General features: G+C 39.3%; 1 protein-coding gene across 17 annotated transcripts in view; it reads left to right on the top strand.

Moving 5' to 3' along the window:
• ptk2ab (protein tyrosine kinase 2ab) overlaps positions 1–17,596 on the top strand; it is a 66,586-nt gene extending 48,990 nt beyond the window's left edge. For 4 of the 17 annotated variants that reach the window (XM_046848596.1, XM_046848598.1, XM_046848585.1 and 1 more), the window contains 13 exons: positions 338–542; positions 4,980–5,091; positions 7,338–7,376; positions 7,738–7,824; positions 7,945–8,094; positions 8,760–8,888; positions 10,720–10,782; positions 12,813–12,858; positions 13,136–13,239; positions 15,070–15,078; positions 16,281–16,436; positions 16,664–16,744; positions 16,863–17,596. In XM_046848596.1, the coding sequence (XP_046704552.1) occupies positions 338–542; positions 4,980–5,091; positions 7,338–7,376; positions 7,738–7,824; positions 7,945–8,094; positions 8,760–8,888; positions 10,720–10,782; positions 12,813–12,858; positions 13,136–13,239; positions 15,070–15,078; positions 16,281–16,436; positions 16,664–16,744; positions 16,863–17,075 (1,394 nt within the window). In that variant the 3' untranslated portion in view covers positions 17,076–17,596. Of the gene's footprint in view, positions 1–337; positions 543–4,199; positions 4,525–4,979; positions 5,092–7,337; positions 7,377–7,737; positions 7,825–7,944; positions 8,095–8,759; positions 8,889–10,719; positions 10,783–12,812; positions 12,859–13,135; positions 13,240–15,069; positions 15,079–16,280; positions 16,437–16,663; positions 16,745–16,862 lie in introns of those variants that run through there. The other 13 variants (XM_046848587.1, XM_046848590.1, XM_046848593.1 and 10 more) reach the window with 5 other exon arrangements.
• The last annotated feature ends 840 nt before the right edge of the window (positions 17,597–18,436 follow it).

Consider the following 18,436-nt stretch of genomic DNA (forward strand, 5'->3'; position numbering starts at 1 on the left):
AGCTCTACAGTCAGGGTCTGTGGCAGTTATTAAGATGGATAGAGGATTTTTTATTTGCAATTCTTCAATAATGTTCAGAGAACAGACTGCTCTGTTATTATATGGGTACTTTAGAAGAATAGCTTGTCCTGTTATTTTTTTGTGCCGCTGAACAGTCAGCAGGTCCGCTAATATAATCTTTAATCAGCTTTAGCGGATATCGTGGCGGCGTGATACCAATAATATCGTCATATATATCGTCACATTTGTGTTCCTGTCAAAATTTCATGAACACATTCTGTAGTGCAGGGATTTGATATGCATTATGTTTTGTGCTGTTGTCGTGTTCTGCGTGCAGGCGTGTGCATGTGGGAGATATTGATGTACGGAGTGAAGCCCTTTCAAGGTGTGAAAAACAACGATGTGATTGGCCGTATCGAGAACGGCGAGAGACTGGCCATGCCCCACAACTGCCCCCCCACCCTGTACAGTCTGATGACCAAGTGCTGGTCTTACGACCCGAGCAAACGCCCTCGCTTCAATGAGCTCAAAGCACAGCTGAGGTACACACACACACACACACACACACACAAAATGCACTCACAATACACAAGTAACCTTCTGTGTTATTGGGGTATTGAGAGGTCTTAGGTTATGTGTGTATTATTTGAAAGTGTGGGTAGATGCTTGAACATTTGGCCATGAACAATTATTTATTTTATTTCTTTGCACCAGGGGGCGCACAGGAGAACTGAATGCGAGGGTTACGTTTTTTTTTTTTGTTTCGCTGACACAGGACCTTTTTTTGCATCATGAACATACGTCCTGTTGTATTTTAACATTTAATATTCTAAAAACGAATCTAAAACTGGAGTGAAAAAGTACAACGTCACTGTCAATTACTGCAAACGTTTTTGAAGCAGTGCACTACAGCAGCAGACAAACAGTCAAAGTAAAAGTCTTTCTATTCGCCTTTTTTATACTGGACCAAAAAAAACCAAAAAAACACGATAGCACAATTACATGTACACTACTCTCAAAACCTTAAATTGCACTAATATTTAAATGAATTGTATTAAAAACATTCTTTATATAATCTAACAATAACCTACTCCACTATGTCACAGAGAGCGCATTAAGTATACATGTGAAACCAGGAGATGAGGATTATGATTGCAGGACTGATTTTGTGTCCATCAGAGATGATACATAAATTCGCCAGCGAAGTTCCCTCATAAACCGTGACTCAGTCCGTGTCTGTGTAACTTCCTGTTCACAGTTTATCTCGTAGGTGGCATAGCAACACAAAAGATATTGGCATCAGTGCCACTCCTTTTTACTCATTGATTCCTTTCTTTCTTTGATCTTGCACACATTTGCAGACACACACACCCGCACACACCCATTCCCGTTCACAGACTCGGTCCTAAAGGCATGTCTCCCCAAGCTATAGAGAACAACCTCAGTACTGACGAAACAGTAAAGCGAGTCCAGCATTCTCCGCTCATGTACACACACGCTCTCTGTGGCGGCAACGAAACAAGCTTCCAGAGGGCACACTCTTGTGATGACGCGAGACTCAGCACGTAGCATAATTGTTTATATGCAGGTGTGAAACATTTTGATCAACAGGACTGTGACAGCTGATCAGCAGCAAATGTTGCATTCTTTATACGGTTACACACTGGTACAGCACACATACAGCCCCCCCACCCCCCCATTTCTATCCACATTAGTAATTTTCCAGGTTTCCTGGAAACGATGTAAATATTGTCTTGGTAACGCTCTTTCTAGCACCAAATCAGGCCCATAAAAGGCACTGGTTATTATCATAATCATCTGTTAGGAAGTAATCTCTTTAGATGCCATGTGTCAGGCTTTGTTCCTATTCAATACATCTCTTTTAGGTAAGACGTAAGTAAATGGTTCATTTCCACCCAAGTTGTCAGCTGTCAGATATTTGAGGTGCGACGAACATTTTAATCGTTCGCGGTAATGCAAATGACGAAAGTTCTCAAAAGTCAAACACGCTGCCTCACTTTTGGCAGCCTGCTCTGACCGTAAGTCAGATTAGCTTTCAGTCGTGCATTGTACATAAAGTCCATAATTTAATATGCGATTCAGTAGACTATTAGAGGCATTTCCTGAATGTTCCCTATGCAGCTGCACAAATAGCTTCTTGGTATAAGCTGTAAGTCAGTAATTGGGCATATAACCTGGGGAAAAGGTGGAGTGAATGGTTTAAAATAGGGAGAGGAAAGTAGATAAGGCAGTTATTAGGCCACGTCCAGGTTCAGGTTGAGTCTCATTAGACCAAAAAAGAAGTGGACTGTAAAGAGTCAGTCAATCGGAATGAAACCAAACCACCTATAATTAAACGTATGCATTCTGATCCCAAAATACAGCCATAAAAAGTATTTATCATTTAAAGACCAGGCTCCTACTCAGACCTCTTTCTCCCCATTATATTTATTTCACACTGTTCTGATGTCCTAATGCGCTCTAATGACTTCTAGTGTTATTCACTCACTTTAGCATAAAATGAACTATTAGAAATCTGTGTTCCTCTTGTATTAAGAATCCGTGTTCTAAGCAGCACTGCAATGCGGATGATCAGGTTTCCACCTTTCATTTGTTTTGTAATTGTAATGGAATTTTTTTTCCCGAAGAATCGCGGAATTTGCTGACGCGTTTGTAGGATATCGTGAAGATCTGCAAAGTCGCGTGATTCGGTGACTATTTTTATCGCTAATCCATATGAGATCGCTCGTAGATTTTTTTATTCACCTTCAGGCTCATGGTGTATTTGTTGTTTCATGTCACCGGGAATGCACTGTGTACATCAACTCTCAGAACGACTCAGATCCAGAAGGGTATCTGCCTATTATACACTCCAGAAGTTCAAATATTTATTACTTTTCTAGTACAGGGTTGATGTATTTGCTGTAACAGCATCTCTTGACAGTATTTTGGGCTGCAAAGTTAATATGGGCGTGCTCATTCTAATACAATTTTTTCTGTAGTAACAGCTTAAACAGGCATCCTTATGGCCTTATTTGCCAATTGTTTAGTGTTTTCTGGGCTTTATTTGTATTTGGTTTTTTTTTTTGTTTTTTTGTAAAGGAGTCTCCTGTGTAACTTAACAGTCAGAAGAAAAATCTTTGATAGAGAGGCTGATGAGAGAATTCAGTTGACCCTAGCATCAAAAACATAAGTCATGGGAGCTAAATGTTAACTATAGATATACTACTACTACTAATAATAATAAGTAGTAGTTACGTGTTGTTGTTGAAAAAGTAACACTTTTGTGCTATAACATTATAATACCTCCCTGTGTATTGTCTTCCTAAACCAACACTTTGCTTATGTTTTATTCCTCACACTTAGAAGGGACATATTTGCTTTCACATTCTTATCCACTGCATGCATGACTAACTGAGCGATGATGCATGACAAATACAGGCTTGTATGAACAGGCTGCCTATTTTAGGAATAGAGGCACTTTTCCTAAATGTTACACATGCTGTACATTCTACTCCTGATGAGCAAATATTACCATATAGTGAGCAGTGGTCTTACAGTTTCTGTATAATGCGCTTTATTGGGAACTCCTGTACATCTATACACCAGTGGGATAGAAACTCCTCTATGTGACTTTAACCAGGACATATTTAATGTTGGCTGGTTTAAGTGAACAGGACCCTTCTTTACAAGTGTGATGCACAGAACCGGAATCTGAGGCTTCAGTGGCCGAAGACTCACCGGAACTCATCGGAAAAATCCAATTTACAGCTTTAAATTTTCACTCATGATGTTGAATGTGAACATTAACTTGAAGCTCTTGACTTGCATCTGCAAGATTTTTTGCACTGCCATGTGATTGGCCGATTGAATAAATAGTAGTTTTGAAAAAAAAAAAAATTCACATCAATTGGCACCAATAACATTATTTAAATGTTAGCATTTATTAAATTTTCTATCTTTTTATTTAATTTTTTTTATAGGGATTAATGTTTGAATTAACATTGTAGGAATGTTATATAATGAGCTATAAAATAAAATATAAATGAATTAAATAGAAAATAAAACTATAAAATAAAATATAAAATAAAGCTATAAAATAAAAGCTATAAAATAAAATAAATACAACCCCCCAACATTCCATGTATTGTTGATACCAGCTCGGAATCTGTTTTTCTTCTTCTCACCTCGTCGAGTCAAGAAATAAAATAAATTTGGGTATGACCCGTGATGGTGTCGGCTTTTAGCTGAAGCGTTTGATTGCGGTTTCCAGGTAAAGGACTAACTTTGGAGAGGACCTCTGAGGCCACACTTTCACGAATGATCTGAACAGGTGTATTTTAACTCTGTTGTGTCCTTCATTCATCTGTTGGCAGCACACATGCCGGGTTTTTCAGGGTTCGCTGCATCTAAATATAGTAGTCAGAGCCCGGGTCTAGGACATGAAGTACATTCTCTTCTGTTAGTGCGGGGTCTCACACGTTTGTGCTGTTAACGTCTCCTCCATCTCTCTACAGGAATCCGGTAAGTTGCATTAGAGAGGGTTAGTATTCAGTCGAAATGGATTTATTTAAGTCTTGCTAGCTAGTTTTTAGCACTTTGAAGCGTAACTGTTGTGAAAGAGTTTCCTGTAATGTTCATGTTCATATGCATTCCAGTGTGTATAAGTCTGGGTTTTTACATTTCACAAGATGAAGTGTTACATAACAAAGTCAATCTCTTTCCTGCTGCTGGTTATGGGTTGTGTCATTCTTTCCTGGAATTTTGATTGGATTTGTGCATGGAGGCAGGTCTGGACTTAAAATACACACACAAGAGTCTTAAACAGTTAGTCTTAGTGTGAAGAGCTTGAGTCAAAGTGGCACGTGTATCTGGATTCCTTCCCACTGTGTGTGCTTGTGTGTGTGTGTGTGTGTTCAGGCTTTAGCAGTGATGTTGTTAGCTCACAGGGCTTTTTTCCCTCCTCCATGTTTCTGTAGCACCATCCTCGCGGAGGAGAAGACTCAGCAGGAGGAGCGCAGCCGGATGGAGATGAGGAGGCAGGTGAACGTGTCCTGGGATTCCGGGGGTTCAGACGAGGCACCCCCCAAAGTAAGTGGCACGATGTTTCATTTGAACCGAAAGCATTTTTTGAATGGGAATATGAGACTACTTTTGTACTCCACAATCGGCGAGAGCTGCATCGTTCCAGCTGTTGAACTGTTACGTTCAGTACGCATGTGACATATATATTAGTGTTTTAGCTTTAATTCTGTTTACAGGCCAGATCTGTATGATCCGTTTGAAATAGAGTTGCCGTTGGTTTGGTAACAATTTATCATTTGTCACTTCTGCGGTTTGGTCAGTACAATAGTCTTTGTGTGAAATGCAGCTGGATTATTCATTCATTTTCAATAAGCACTTTGTCCTGGAATCCACACTGGGTGTAAGGCAGAATTACACAGTGTTCAGTCATCAACTGATTTTCAATTCCATTATACCATAAACAAAGTATGACTGGATGTGTAACAGGGAGTGCTTATATGATAGAGAATACGTACATGCTGCTATAAAATGTGCTGTAACTAAAACAAAATTCTGGCATTTTTAATATAGCTGAACAGTTATCCTTTTATTTAGTTCAGTATTTTATACCCATCTTAACTGCATTATAGTCACTCTACTTTGCATGCACCAAATGGGAAGATTGCTGATAAGACTACAAATGATATTTCAACCTATGAACATTATATATATGTCTGCTGTGCCTGATTTAGAGCAGAGAAGGCATTTGAATGATTTGCTTTGGAAATACCAAACCTAATCTCAATTCTTAATATTCCCCTAAATAACATAATGCTTTCTGCACTTAGTTTTTATATGGTACAATGTCACAGTAACGTTTTGACCAAGTCCTAGGAATAGTGTCTGATTTCGGACTCGAGAAATATATACCACTATATATATATATATATATATATATATATATATATATATATATATATATTTCATTCACAATTCATCACCATATTGCATGCAAATGAAACATTGGCAGGTCTCGAGTCCGAAATCAGACACTATTCCTAGGACTTGGTCAAAACGTTACTGTTTGGGTGATAATGTATTTTGTATTCAATAACATTTCATGAATAAGTTAGTTTGGTTATAGGTTTTATTCAAAGTGAGAAAGATTATTTCATATGCTATAGCTAAAATACATGATTGTGCCAAATCCAATATTATTATTATTATTATTATTATTGTTGTAGTTAATAACTATGATTAATAATAATAATAATAATAAAATTGTTTAGAAAATAAGTAAGACAGCCAGGGATTTACATCACTTACTAGTCAGCCACATATACACACACACATACTGTGTGTGTGTGTGTGTGTGTGTGTGTGTGTGTGTGTGTGTGTGTGTGTGTGTGTGTGTTTATTATAGCTTTTCTCACACTTTTCTCACACTCCCCCATCACCTCCCCCATTGAAATTATTTATGGCCATGCAGTCATTCTGCTCGCTCTTCTACAGGTGTTCCTGTCTGTCTGTCTTTCTGTCTGTCACCATCACACCAGCTAAAGTGTGGCTATAGTATTGTGTGCTTTTTCTTGTCGACGTGTTTATACACTGTGGCTCATCTGCGTTGTGTTGTTCATGTGTTGTTCTCATGCTTCTCTAAATATCCTCTCTTATCATCTACGTTGTGTGCCTGCTGTCTTTGTCTGGGCTGTAACGTATCTGCTTGGTGTGTGTGTGTCTGGGTGTGGGTGTGTGTGTAGCCTTCACGCAGACCCTCTCTGCAGCACAGTTTTAGCTCGGACTGTCTATCTGCTGCTTCTGCATGTCAGCAGTCTTTCGGCTCCCAGCTCTCCCTCTGCTTCTTCCAGCCCCCTGCTGTATCTCCGCTGCTCCCACTTCAACTATTGCTGAACTCCCAGAATACCTCACTGCCCCCACATGTGCCCATGCTCAGCAGGAGGCCCTCCATACCACCCACAATGGCCCTAACTGGGCAAACCCTGAGACAGCATGCTTACTGTCCCTCTCTACAGGCAGGTGTTATTGGGACAGCAGGGAAAACTAATTCATTTGAAAAACTTTGTGAACGCATCTTTCCAAGACGTGGAAATTTCTGCATGTTCAGTGCACTCAAGCGTACCACATGACCCAATTACTTGCTACCTGCATGTGCATGAACTCATTGTAATTTAGGTAAACTGGGTTCTCGTGTCAAGCTGCAGAACTTTACAAAAAGCCAAGTGTTTAGAAATGCCAGTGTTTCGAACTCTTAAGAACTCCCATTATATTTCACTGTTTGTTTTTGACTCTTTCTTTCCTCTGCTCATCCGGAGGGGTGTCTACGTGACTCTCTTTATGAGAGGCTGTACAAGGTAGATTTGCCTCTTAACAGCTCTCTCCATCCACAGCTGAATGTGGTGCAGCATCTCAACCAATCAGAAGAGGACTTGCTGCCTTCTCTGTTTAATCCCCTAATATCAACTAACACACATCGCACCTCTTCCTCAACTAAATAACCGTTTAAAAAATAGGCATTGTGTACGATTGACTAAGTGCTTGGTTTTTATTTTGGTTTATCCCCTTCAACAGACTGGATTTTCCATCTACACAAAATCATTGCAGCCTTGTGGTTTTGTGTGTGCCTCCTCCACTAACCACAGTGTCTCATACAAATCAGAATGGTCAAATATACATACAAAATTAATGTGTGTGTGTATATGTGTGCGTTCACAGCCCAGCAGACCTGGTTATCCAAGTCCACGCTCCAGTGAAGGTTTCTACCCCAGTCCTCAACATATAGGCCAGCACAATCACTTTCAGGTACACACACTACAGCGGTACTGCAGTCGATAGGCACGCTGTACAAAGACCACAGAGACACAACATTCAGGTGGTATTTTTCATCCGTAAATTGTTTAAAAGTTGTTTGGTGTTTTCCAGATGGGAGGCTACCCAGGACCTCACACCATGCCCTCCATGCCCAGTGGGCTGTATCCTCCACAGGCCTCAGGCATGGGCCTCGACCTCCACGACAGCTGGAATCATCACCGAGCTGCTCAGGATCACGCCATGTGGAACCCCAGCATAGAGGTCAGAGGAAAAAGACTGGCATTCTTGATAATCAGCTATTAACTGTTTGTAGACAACAGGCTATATTGTTGTAATGAAGATAATAAAAACAAAAGCAGTTTTGTGCTTTTTTTTTTTTTTTTGCTTAAACATCCAACAAATTGCTTTCTCCACAGTGCACATTTCCACATACAGGCACAGCACTGCTGTACGGCCTCGATTTTAACCTAATATTATCTAAATAAGCTAAATAAACTGTTCCTTGATGTCTCTAATTAATTAATAATGCAACAAGAATATGCTTTTTGCAATCAGTATTGCTGTCAGTATCAGTGCTTTCTAGTGTTGTACATAATCCTAGAGCTACACATTTCGATATAATTTCTATGGTAGACGGGAGATCAGTGGTTAATGCTCTGGCGGTTCGAGCCCCGGTATCGCCAAGCTGCCACCCTTGGGGCCCTTGAGCAAGGTCCTTACCCGTCAGTGCTCCAGGGGCGCTGTATCATGACTGACCCTGCGTCCTGACCACAGCTTCCTACATCACTAGGATATGCGAAGATAGTATAAAGCCCCTTTCTTAATAATAAACAGTGATATGTCATAAATAGTGACTCGGTTGTTTTAAAGTCTCTGATTAGTAATAAAAAGCATGCTGTGTGTGTGTGTGTGTTTGTGTATATAAGGATGGCGGTGTTCTGAGGGCCGTCACGGGTCAGTCTCTCCCTCCTCACCTGATGGAGGAGCAGCTGATGTTGCAGCAGCAGCAGATGGAGGAGGACCAGCGTTGGCTAGAGCAAGAGGAGCGGTTAATGGTATTCAGCTCATCTGATCTCATTAGACTAGCTTTCCAGCTGGTTGTCATGCTTTTTACCACTTGTCTACCTTTCTATTTTATAATTTCCTCTTACCTTTAGTCGCTTTTCAGCCATTTCTTATTTAATGACACACTGAATGATTTTCTCTCCATCTGTTTTCACCGTTTTTTTTGGTCCCTTTTCCTGAATTTTTTTTGCCCTCAGTAAGATTTTTTAAATATGTGCAAGGGCTCCCCCTGTCAGCTAAACCGAAGTCTCATTGGTTGTCTTTTTTCCAACGAATGGTTGAGTCGCAGCACACATACGCTAGCAAAATGATCTCAAGAATTCGATTATTATTGTATTTTATAGTGTATATCAGCAAAATATCGCTATCAATGATGAGCACACACACACACACGTGAGTAGGATCTTAGACATGTAAACAGCACTGACCTTTTTTCCTGACTTTGGAAACATTCTTTTGTAGTCTCTTCACTTTTCAGGCGATTTTTACCATTGGTTAAAATACCACTGCAGGAATGCGAAGGCATGTGAATCTCCAGAGGCTGACAGATATAGAGTGTCATGATCCTTATAGGCTTGGAGAGAATACTGGCCAAGCGTGTGTGTGAAAGAGACAGGGAGCAGGACATGAGGCTCTGGCACGGTGCCGGAGTTATTTATTATACTGTCATTATCTTCAGCCTGTCTCATAGAACGCCTCACTCTGTTTCCTGTGGAAAGCTGAAAGCGCAGCACCGAAATATGCTGGCGAACGTCTTCCCCCAACACGCCGTTGTTCAGAAACCTGTTCAATTCTTTACGACGCTCTGATCGTTCAGAAATACGCGGGTCCAATCATATTCTCGTTATCGGGTCATGATAATGGTTAGAGTTTGGAGGACTGTTTTTTATATAAAAACAGCGTGTATGGTACAGGTGCAGCATTCGGGAATTCCTGAGTAATGAGGGGGTTGTGTTAGCAGTGAGGCGTGAAGCAGCTAAACTCACCCTGACCCACCACTGATGAAAGTTAAATTGCTGAGGCTAGGAGGGAATTTTTCCCAATGCTTTTGGCTTTGCCCTGCTTCTCTGTATAGCACGAAAACGGCTGGCATGCGGAAAGAGCGCCCAGGCTAGAAGAATCAAGCAGAGAGAATGAGAAAGGGTGCGCAAAGGCAAAGAAAGCAGTGTGAAAAGAGGCAGAGGGGAGAGATGTAGCAAGGTTGATACAGAGAGGTTGTAGAGAAGGGAAAAGTAAGAGGTGGAGAGGAGGTGGAGGAGGGAGGAGAGCAGGGGAAGACTTGGCATAGCTAAGTTGAGGCTCGTTTAGTGGGAGTGACTCGATGTGGGTGCATGCATGCCTCACCACAGGAGCTTCCTCTCAGCACATGCTTTTTCTCCATGAATGGAGTCAAACGCTGCTCTGCTCTCAAGACTTAAAAACACAGAAAGGAATACAAAGGAACGGTCTATAGGATGCAGGTCTTCAAGTCCTGCTTTGGGAAACTGGTATGGTGCTGAGCAGGGATGGGTTTCATGGGTTTAATAGGTTATATGTCTTGTGTGTGTGTGTGTGTGTGTGTGTGTGTGTGTGTGTGTGTGTGTGTGTGTGTGTGTGTGTGAGTTAAATCAGAATGATTTTTTTCCATTGATGTATAATAATATGTATATAATGTGTGACTGATGTGGTTTGTTGCAGTTGTTTCTTGAGTTCACTCTTAACATGACTATAAAAATATATTTTTTTAAAGTATTATTTTTGTAATCTGTGTAATCTTGATGTCTCCTCTGTTGACGTGCTGTTTTCTTCTCTTTCCCTGTCTCTGTTTTTTTTTCTGCTTAGAAACCAGACTCTAGGAATTCCAGAGGCAGTATAGACAGAGAAGACTGCAGTCTCCAGGGACCAGTAAGTTTCTGTTTTTCTGTTTGTTTCCCAGGATGACACAGTGGAGACAATGGGAATTTCCTCTTTTCTAATAATGAACAAATCTGTTGTATAACAGTCATATGTGTGTACACACATGTTCAAGCTCCAGGCATCATTATTATCCACTTGTGGTCTAATAGTGACACCTTATAGTAAAGCTCATTTGCAACATGATACCTTTTTAACAGTAAATAAACCATCAACACTTTGAATGCTACGGCTAACTTCAGCACATGTACTGTTCTAACTAGTCAGATTTGACTCATAATATGTGTGTGTACAGGCATGTGCGTGTGTGTTTGTATCCTTGGACGTACTCCCTGTAGAATTGCCTTTGGCTTTGTACTAAACAGAAAAAGGAGACATTACATTGGGTGTTTTGTTTCTGCTCTCACTATGCAAAAATGTTGGTACTGGTGCTATATATATATATATATATATATATATATATATATATATATATATATATATATATATATATATATATACACTGTATATACTGTATATACTGTTGTATATGAAGTTTTATTACAGTGTATTATAAGTCCAATCCTGGTTGTTTCTTCTAACTGAGCTCAGCTGAGTTTTATGTGATTGAGAGGATGCACACCACACTATTAGGAATGAGTTTACCATTTTGTGCTCTTTTTATAGTGCATGGTTGTCTGAGCATTCAGTTCTCCTCCCATAGTATGGACACAGTGAGTCTGTCTATAGCCAGTGGTCCTGATGATGTGACAGACCAGTGAAAGGCTAATTTGATCATTTGTTGATAAATAGGACGTTGTTTGGGTAAGGCCTATGTTCTATAGTTCTATAAAGTCACATATTCTTCACAAACATGGGCCATATGGGACATGTGGTAATTATGTGTTTATTAAGTGAGGCTGTTAACGGTTGACTCATTAGTCAGTAAGTGTTGAAATGCAACAACGTGATATAAATAAAATTCCAAAGACACCGGATAAGTGCTTGAGCCGTACTTTTGGTCCAAGACTCGGCTTTTATCACTGGGTACTATTTTAAATAATATTATGACATTTATTTAACAATTTTTTGTATAACACTTTTAACAATGTACATTGTTCAAAAGTAGTTTTAGAGAATCAAAAAGATTTCATATATAGATTTTAGCATCATAAGTTAGTCCCTATATGTTTAACTCTAATGAGCAAGCCAGTGGTGACTGTGGAAAGGGAAAAACTCCCTCAGATAGTATGAGGAAGATACCTTAAGAGGAACAAGTCTCAAAAGTGGACCTCATCCTCATCTGTGTGACACTGAATGTCCTTTCAGTACAGTCCTATTATTGTTACGGTGATCAGCTGACACTTGAATGCAAATCTTTTCATGTAGTCTTAGCAAACAGAACCAAGCTGTGTCTGTCAGATGCAGTGTTTTTCCCACACCATTTTTAGGATCTCTATACGATTCACACTTTGATTCTATCCACGTGAGGACTTGACATTGTTTAAATTGGAGATTCCCTAATGTTAAGTTCTAAATACATCTCCTCTGACTTTTCTCCTCAACAAGGCATCCAGCCTGCCAGCATGGTTCTGTTTTAAATTCTTGCTTCTTTATTTATTCAATGAAATTCCTGTTTATTATCGATATTCACAGGCAAAAAAAACAAAAAAACAAAACAAAACACAGGGGCAGGAGAAAATCCATGCATATAAAATCCCAAAACTAAGCATCTGTCTACTAGTCAGTGTTTACAGTTATGGGTGTTTCAGGTTAAACATCTGTTTATTATTATTATTATTATTATTATTTTATTTAGACTCATTTTGTCCCTGAAGCTCCTTTTATTATGTTCACATCCTTATGTAGATCAGTCTCTATTGCGGGCAGGTGTGTACGTGCGTGTAAGTGTGTGTGTTTGTGCATAGGTATGCCAGGCATCTTGGTAACTTCACACTCAAACCACAACACAGATGGAAGAAGAAATGCTACACTTCTGTATTTCTCTGACTGATGGTGTTTTTTTTTGTTTTTGTTTATTGGTGCAGACAGGAAACCAGCACATCTACCAGCCAGTGGGGAAAGCAGGTAAATCTCTATATGCTTCATTCCACTACCCATGCACACACACCACTTACTGTATCTCCTTTCCACTGTAGGTTTCTAGAGAAAATAGTGTTTGTGGTATTATCTTTTTTTTTGTGTGTAATTGTTTCCACTTGCTAGAAGCCTACGGTTACACAGTCCTAAAAGCACACACACTAGCATGTTCTTAAAGCAACATCCTGCCTGGGCTATAAATATTGGCAGTGGTTTTGGTGCTTTGTGCTCAGTCTTTCTGGTCGTTTCACTGCATTTCTTTCAGATCATGCTGTTCCTCCTAAGAAGCCTCCTCGTCCTGGAGCCCCGGGTCATGCAGGCAGCGCAGCCGGCCTTAACACTGCAGATAGCTATAACGACGGCGTCAAGGTACAGACACACAAACACACACAAACAGTCCAGCCAAAGCAATCTGTCTCTCAATGTCATGCAGAATAGCTGTTTTTGTTCAGGGAGTGTCTTCTGTGTCTGGGCTCTATAAAAGCTTGTATGTTTGTTAGGCTTTGTTGCTGCTCACCACTGCAATTATGGCACACACATAAAGTTATCCACGGTTTCTGCTTTAGCAAACACATTCATTTACATATATATATACATTTAAATATATATATATAAAAGGGCATATATTGAAATGCTTTGGAACCACTTTATGTTAGTCATTGTTGAAGTGGGTCGGGAGGTGGGAAGTGAAAGTACTGAAGGGGATTTGTTGTATACACAGTATCATGTTTTTGGGAGGGAAAAAGAACAGAGAAGTCAAAGATTCTTGCTTTATATGCATAACTTTACAGATTGGATACATTTTGAATTGATGCATTATGCATATTATATTACATTCTTATTATAGATTTTAATGGCCTACAATAAATAAACGTGATAGTGTTGGCCTCACTACTTCATTTAAAAGGTTGCTGTTCAAAACAAAACAAGCGAATTTTTTTTTCATACAAAGATACATTAGTGTACATTGTGTACATTGTGTGTGTGTACGTGCGTGTGTGTGTGTGTGTGTGTGTGTGTGTTTAATTTCGGCACGTTAGGGGGAAGAAATGCAAAACATAAAATGACTTGTCGTTTTTTATTAGCGTAGTTTATTATTATTAACATTCATGATCATCAACATTTCAACCGTTTACATTTTTAAAACAATTTTAAATAAAATGCCTGCTTGGTTAAATAATAAAAAAAAAGAATATTAAATAAAAAATTAAATTGGATAAATCAAATTAATGCAATGAACTTTTTAATTATGTTGATTAGTTCGATTAATCAATTAAATCGGCACAATTTATATTGATTAAATACAATTTGATAAATGGGAAAATAAAATTAAATAGTTTATATTTGTTAAAGACCCAATTTGGGTAATACAGGTGTGTGTGTGAACGTGTGTGCGTGTGTGAGTGTTTCACATTTAATATTTATTTTTCACTCCCTTGATATTCAGAATTGACAGGATTTTCCTATATTAAGAGAAATTTTTGAAGCTGGACATAAAACGCTAAAGAGTATGGATTCTTTATCGTTTTTATGCATGCGCAAAACAAATCTTATCCGGTATGGAGTCAGTAGCCAGTGTCGACTCTAGTTTCTTTTTTTTTTTTTATACCCTCCGGCATTGTTGTGTACAATATGTTTTGAAGTTTAATAATATTAATAAAAAAGTGCAAGGCGGAGACTAAACAAACTTTCGGTCCGCCACTTAATATGTTCCTGAGGGAACTCAGATTTTAACTATGTTCCGCATTTAAAATGGATTGCATTCGGTGTGTGTGTAAATATAAATATAAATATATATATATATATATATATATATATATATATATATATATATATATATATATATATATATATATATATAGAGAGAGAGAGAGAGAGAGAGAGAGAGAGAGAGAGAGAGAGAGAGAACAGTAACAGCATGTAGAGTGCAGAAATATAGACTTCCTTTTCCCTGAACTGATCTGGATTGACTGACTGTTAAAATGTATGATAATAGCCTCTCTCTTTCTTTTTTCTCTTTTGCTGTATCTGATTCACTCATCAGCATATGAGTGAATATTAATCCCTCTGTGTTTCTTTCTTTTTCTCTCTCTCTCTCTCTCTCTCTCTCTCTCTCTCTCTCTCTCTCTCTCTGTCTCTCTCTCTCTCTCTGTCTCTGCCCCTGCACTTATTCTGTGCCTCACTGTTTTGCACTTCTAGCCCTGGAGGGTAAGAACACTGAGTGAAGTCTGTCTTAGACTCTTTCTGTTTTTCCATCTCTGTATTTTTCCATCTCATGTCTCTGTCAACTTTCAGGATATAAACACGCAATCGAAAATCAATGTACAAATTCCACATTAACACAACATATTTCCACAAATTGTTATTTCCACAATAGAAGCACAATATAAGTTGACAGAATCATCATGCTATTAAAGTTTGGGCATCATGGTGAAAGCGGGTTTGGCTGGCCTGAACATTTCAGTTGCTTCTTATACCTTATTATTAATCATGGTGCAGTTTTATAGGCATCATATAATGAATCAAACACCAGCTATCTTTCCTGAACATGTTCTAAACCTGCCTGATGTGTAGCTGGTGCAAATCTCCAACTTGTTCAGGAACACACCAGAGATTTACAAGCTTGTTTGAGCAGGAGGTGAGATCTGGGCTGGTATTAATAAATCACACACACACACACACACACACACACACACACACACACACACACACACACAGTTAGTTGATGACACTTCACCAGGTGTTAGACAGGGGAGTGCTCTTTTGTGTTAATAGGGCTTATGAACAGCTTTCTTTCTTGGTTGTAAAGACTGTAACTGATTCACTTCATGTTAGAAAGGAGCTTTTACAATACCAGCTGAGATTTCATTTTCTAGCATTCAGTCCTTATAGGATTTTAGGGTTATTTTAGCCGGATTTACACTGTATGAATTAAAAAAAATTGCACATTGTAAAAGATACTTTGGACCTCAACTGAGATTTGAGGTTTTTCAAACATATACTGTGCTCACCAACAGCCGAAATGCCTTTATTATTTATTGTAATAATTATAATCTCATTTTAAATGTCTCTGTTGATGTGAACACGTTTTTCTGCACACAACAGGATTGCAATAGTTGATATAATATATATATATATAATCATGAAAGCAAGCTGGAATAGCACAGTGTAAAACCGGCTTCATAGTTACATCGCTAATTTTAATGTCATTCATAATTCAACCTCTAACTCTACTAAAGTACTGATCTGCTCAATACTGCCATCTGTCCTCAAAAACCTGCAATTGCACCGTGTTACTTGTGTTTAAACTATTTACAGATAACAGTCGAATCAAACGATTGCAAAAGGTGATAATATTATTGTGGCTTTAATTGACTGTCCTATAATAAATATCTTTTGTATTTATTTAGATTCAGCCTCAAGAGATTAGCCCTCCCCCCACAGCTAATCTGGACCGTTCAAATGATAAAGTCTACGAGAATGTGACTGCGCTGGTAAAGGCTGTGATCGAGATGTCGAGTAAAATCCAGCCTGCTCCTCCAGAGGAATATGTGCCAATGGTGAAGGTATGATGTGTGTCAAGTAATACTGCATTTTTTGTTGCATAAATCACATCTATATTTTACTGCAAGAATGCTTTAAAAATCTCTTCAGTTGTCTGATTGGAATCTGCAAAACGTTTTGTACAAAAAAATACAAATAAAAAGAGGCACTATAAATAGCTTTTTGTATATCATTGTTTTGGTCCTTTCGATCCTTTAATAAAAGCGATTGTGCTGAACTGTTTTTTCAGGAAGTAGGTTTAGCACTGAGGAATCTTCTAGCCACAGTGGATGAGACGATTCCGTTGCTGCCGGCTCACACACACCGAGAGGTACATCTCATTTCGCTTACACAATCTGGCTCTCAATCTTTTCACCCCGAAGAATGCAGTTGTGTCGATTTTTTATGATGTCACGCAGATTTTAATCTGTCATAAATAATGTGTGTAGGTCGAGATGGCTCAGAAGCTGCTGAACTCTGACCTGGCGGAGCTGATCAATAAGATGAAGCTCGCACAGCAGTACGTGATGACGAGCCTGCAGCAGGACTACAAGAAGCAGATGTTGACGGCTGCCCACGCGCTCGCCGTCGATGCCAAGAACCTGCTGGATGTGATCGATCAGGCCAGGCTGAAGATGCTGGGCCAGGCAAGGCCGCTCTAGAGACGTTTGAGCCTCACTACTCACCAGCACAGAACTACTAAACTAGCACACAGACATGATGCTCAGAACACGCTACGTTCTCACTCCAACCTGCCTGCCGGGAGCACAGCAGGGGTTTTTGAAGGAGTAAAACAAAGTGTGATCTGCATTGGGACTGCTGTATTATTACTAACATATTAGGAGAAGATCCGGATTAACGACGAGCCACTGGAACGGAAACGCTGTGTCATTGTATAGGTCTCTGGAGAAACAGAAGACGTCCTCACACTGTATTTACCAGTTCTGTGTCTCATTGGTGAGCCTCTGCTCCACAGCTACACTTAACAGAATGGAGAACCAGCTCGACGGGGCCTCTGTGAACACTCACCAGTGTTTGATAAACTGTAAAGGTCTAATCCGGCGTGTTTTGTCTGGATGTGGAGCAAAGGCCATATGTGCCTCTCCACAACACTGAAGGAGAGGGTTGTATATTTTGGCCATGTGCCATCTAGGATTAAAATAAAGCTATGTCTGAAACTAAAGTAACAATAGAATGAATGGCTCTGCTTAATCTTATGGGTATCAAATGTCTTTGCTGAAACTTTTTCCTTTTCCCCTGAAAGCTCTGCTGTCATTGAGACTGTCTCTGAGATATTACCATTCACTAATGATAAAAAAAAAGCAAAAAAACATCATCGAACAGGTATCACAAATCGCTTCCTTTTTTATTTCATCCAGGTCTCCATTTATAATTTCAATATAGAATGTTTTTTGGTATAGAATTGATATTACAAGTGAATCTCTACTTTTGCCATTCCTGTCCAAGTAATACTGACACCGCTTTTACTCACAGAGAGCCGTGTAAACCTTCTCATGAGAAAACACAGATATACAACTGAACAGCATTAATGATCAGACCTGGGGTTATTGTATGTGCTATTTTTTTTAATGAATTAGGTCATTATGTCACTTTGTAAGGACTTGAAGGCATTTAGACACATTTACAGGTGGCTAAGCAAAAGCGGAGGACGGGATTCTGTAAGACAAGCCGGTTTTCTGAAAATGTAGTGTAACATCTGGTAGAGTTATAACCTTTACTCGTTCATTCATCTTCACTAATCCTGGAGCTGGCCTCGTTGGATCTTAAGCTACCCCTAGAAAACTGCAGGGCTGGGAATACACCCATTCAAACACACACACATGAACACACACACATAAGGGAACTTTTACTGACATGTTTTGTGAAGAAACCTCTGGGAACACAGGAACACCCTGGAGCTGAGAGGCGGTAACACCAGGTTCTGTCCTTCCTGTGTCACACCGACTTAAAATAAATAGAACGAAAATCTTAATACACATTATTTCATGTTCGTGTTGCTTCT

Source organism: Silurus meridionalis, chromosome 4, assembly GCF_014805685.1.
Source record: "Silurus meridionalis isolate SWU-2019-XX chromosome 4, ASM1480568v1, whole genome shotgun sequence".
NCBI classification, from domain to species: domain Eukaryota; kingdom Metazoa; phylum Chordata; class Actinopteri; order Siluriformes; family Siluridae; genus Silurus; species Silurus meridionalis.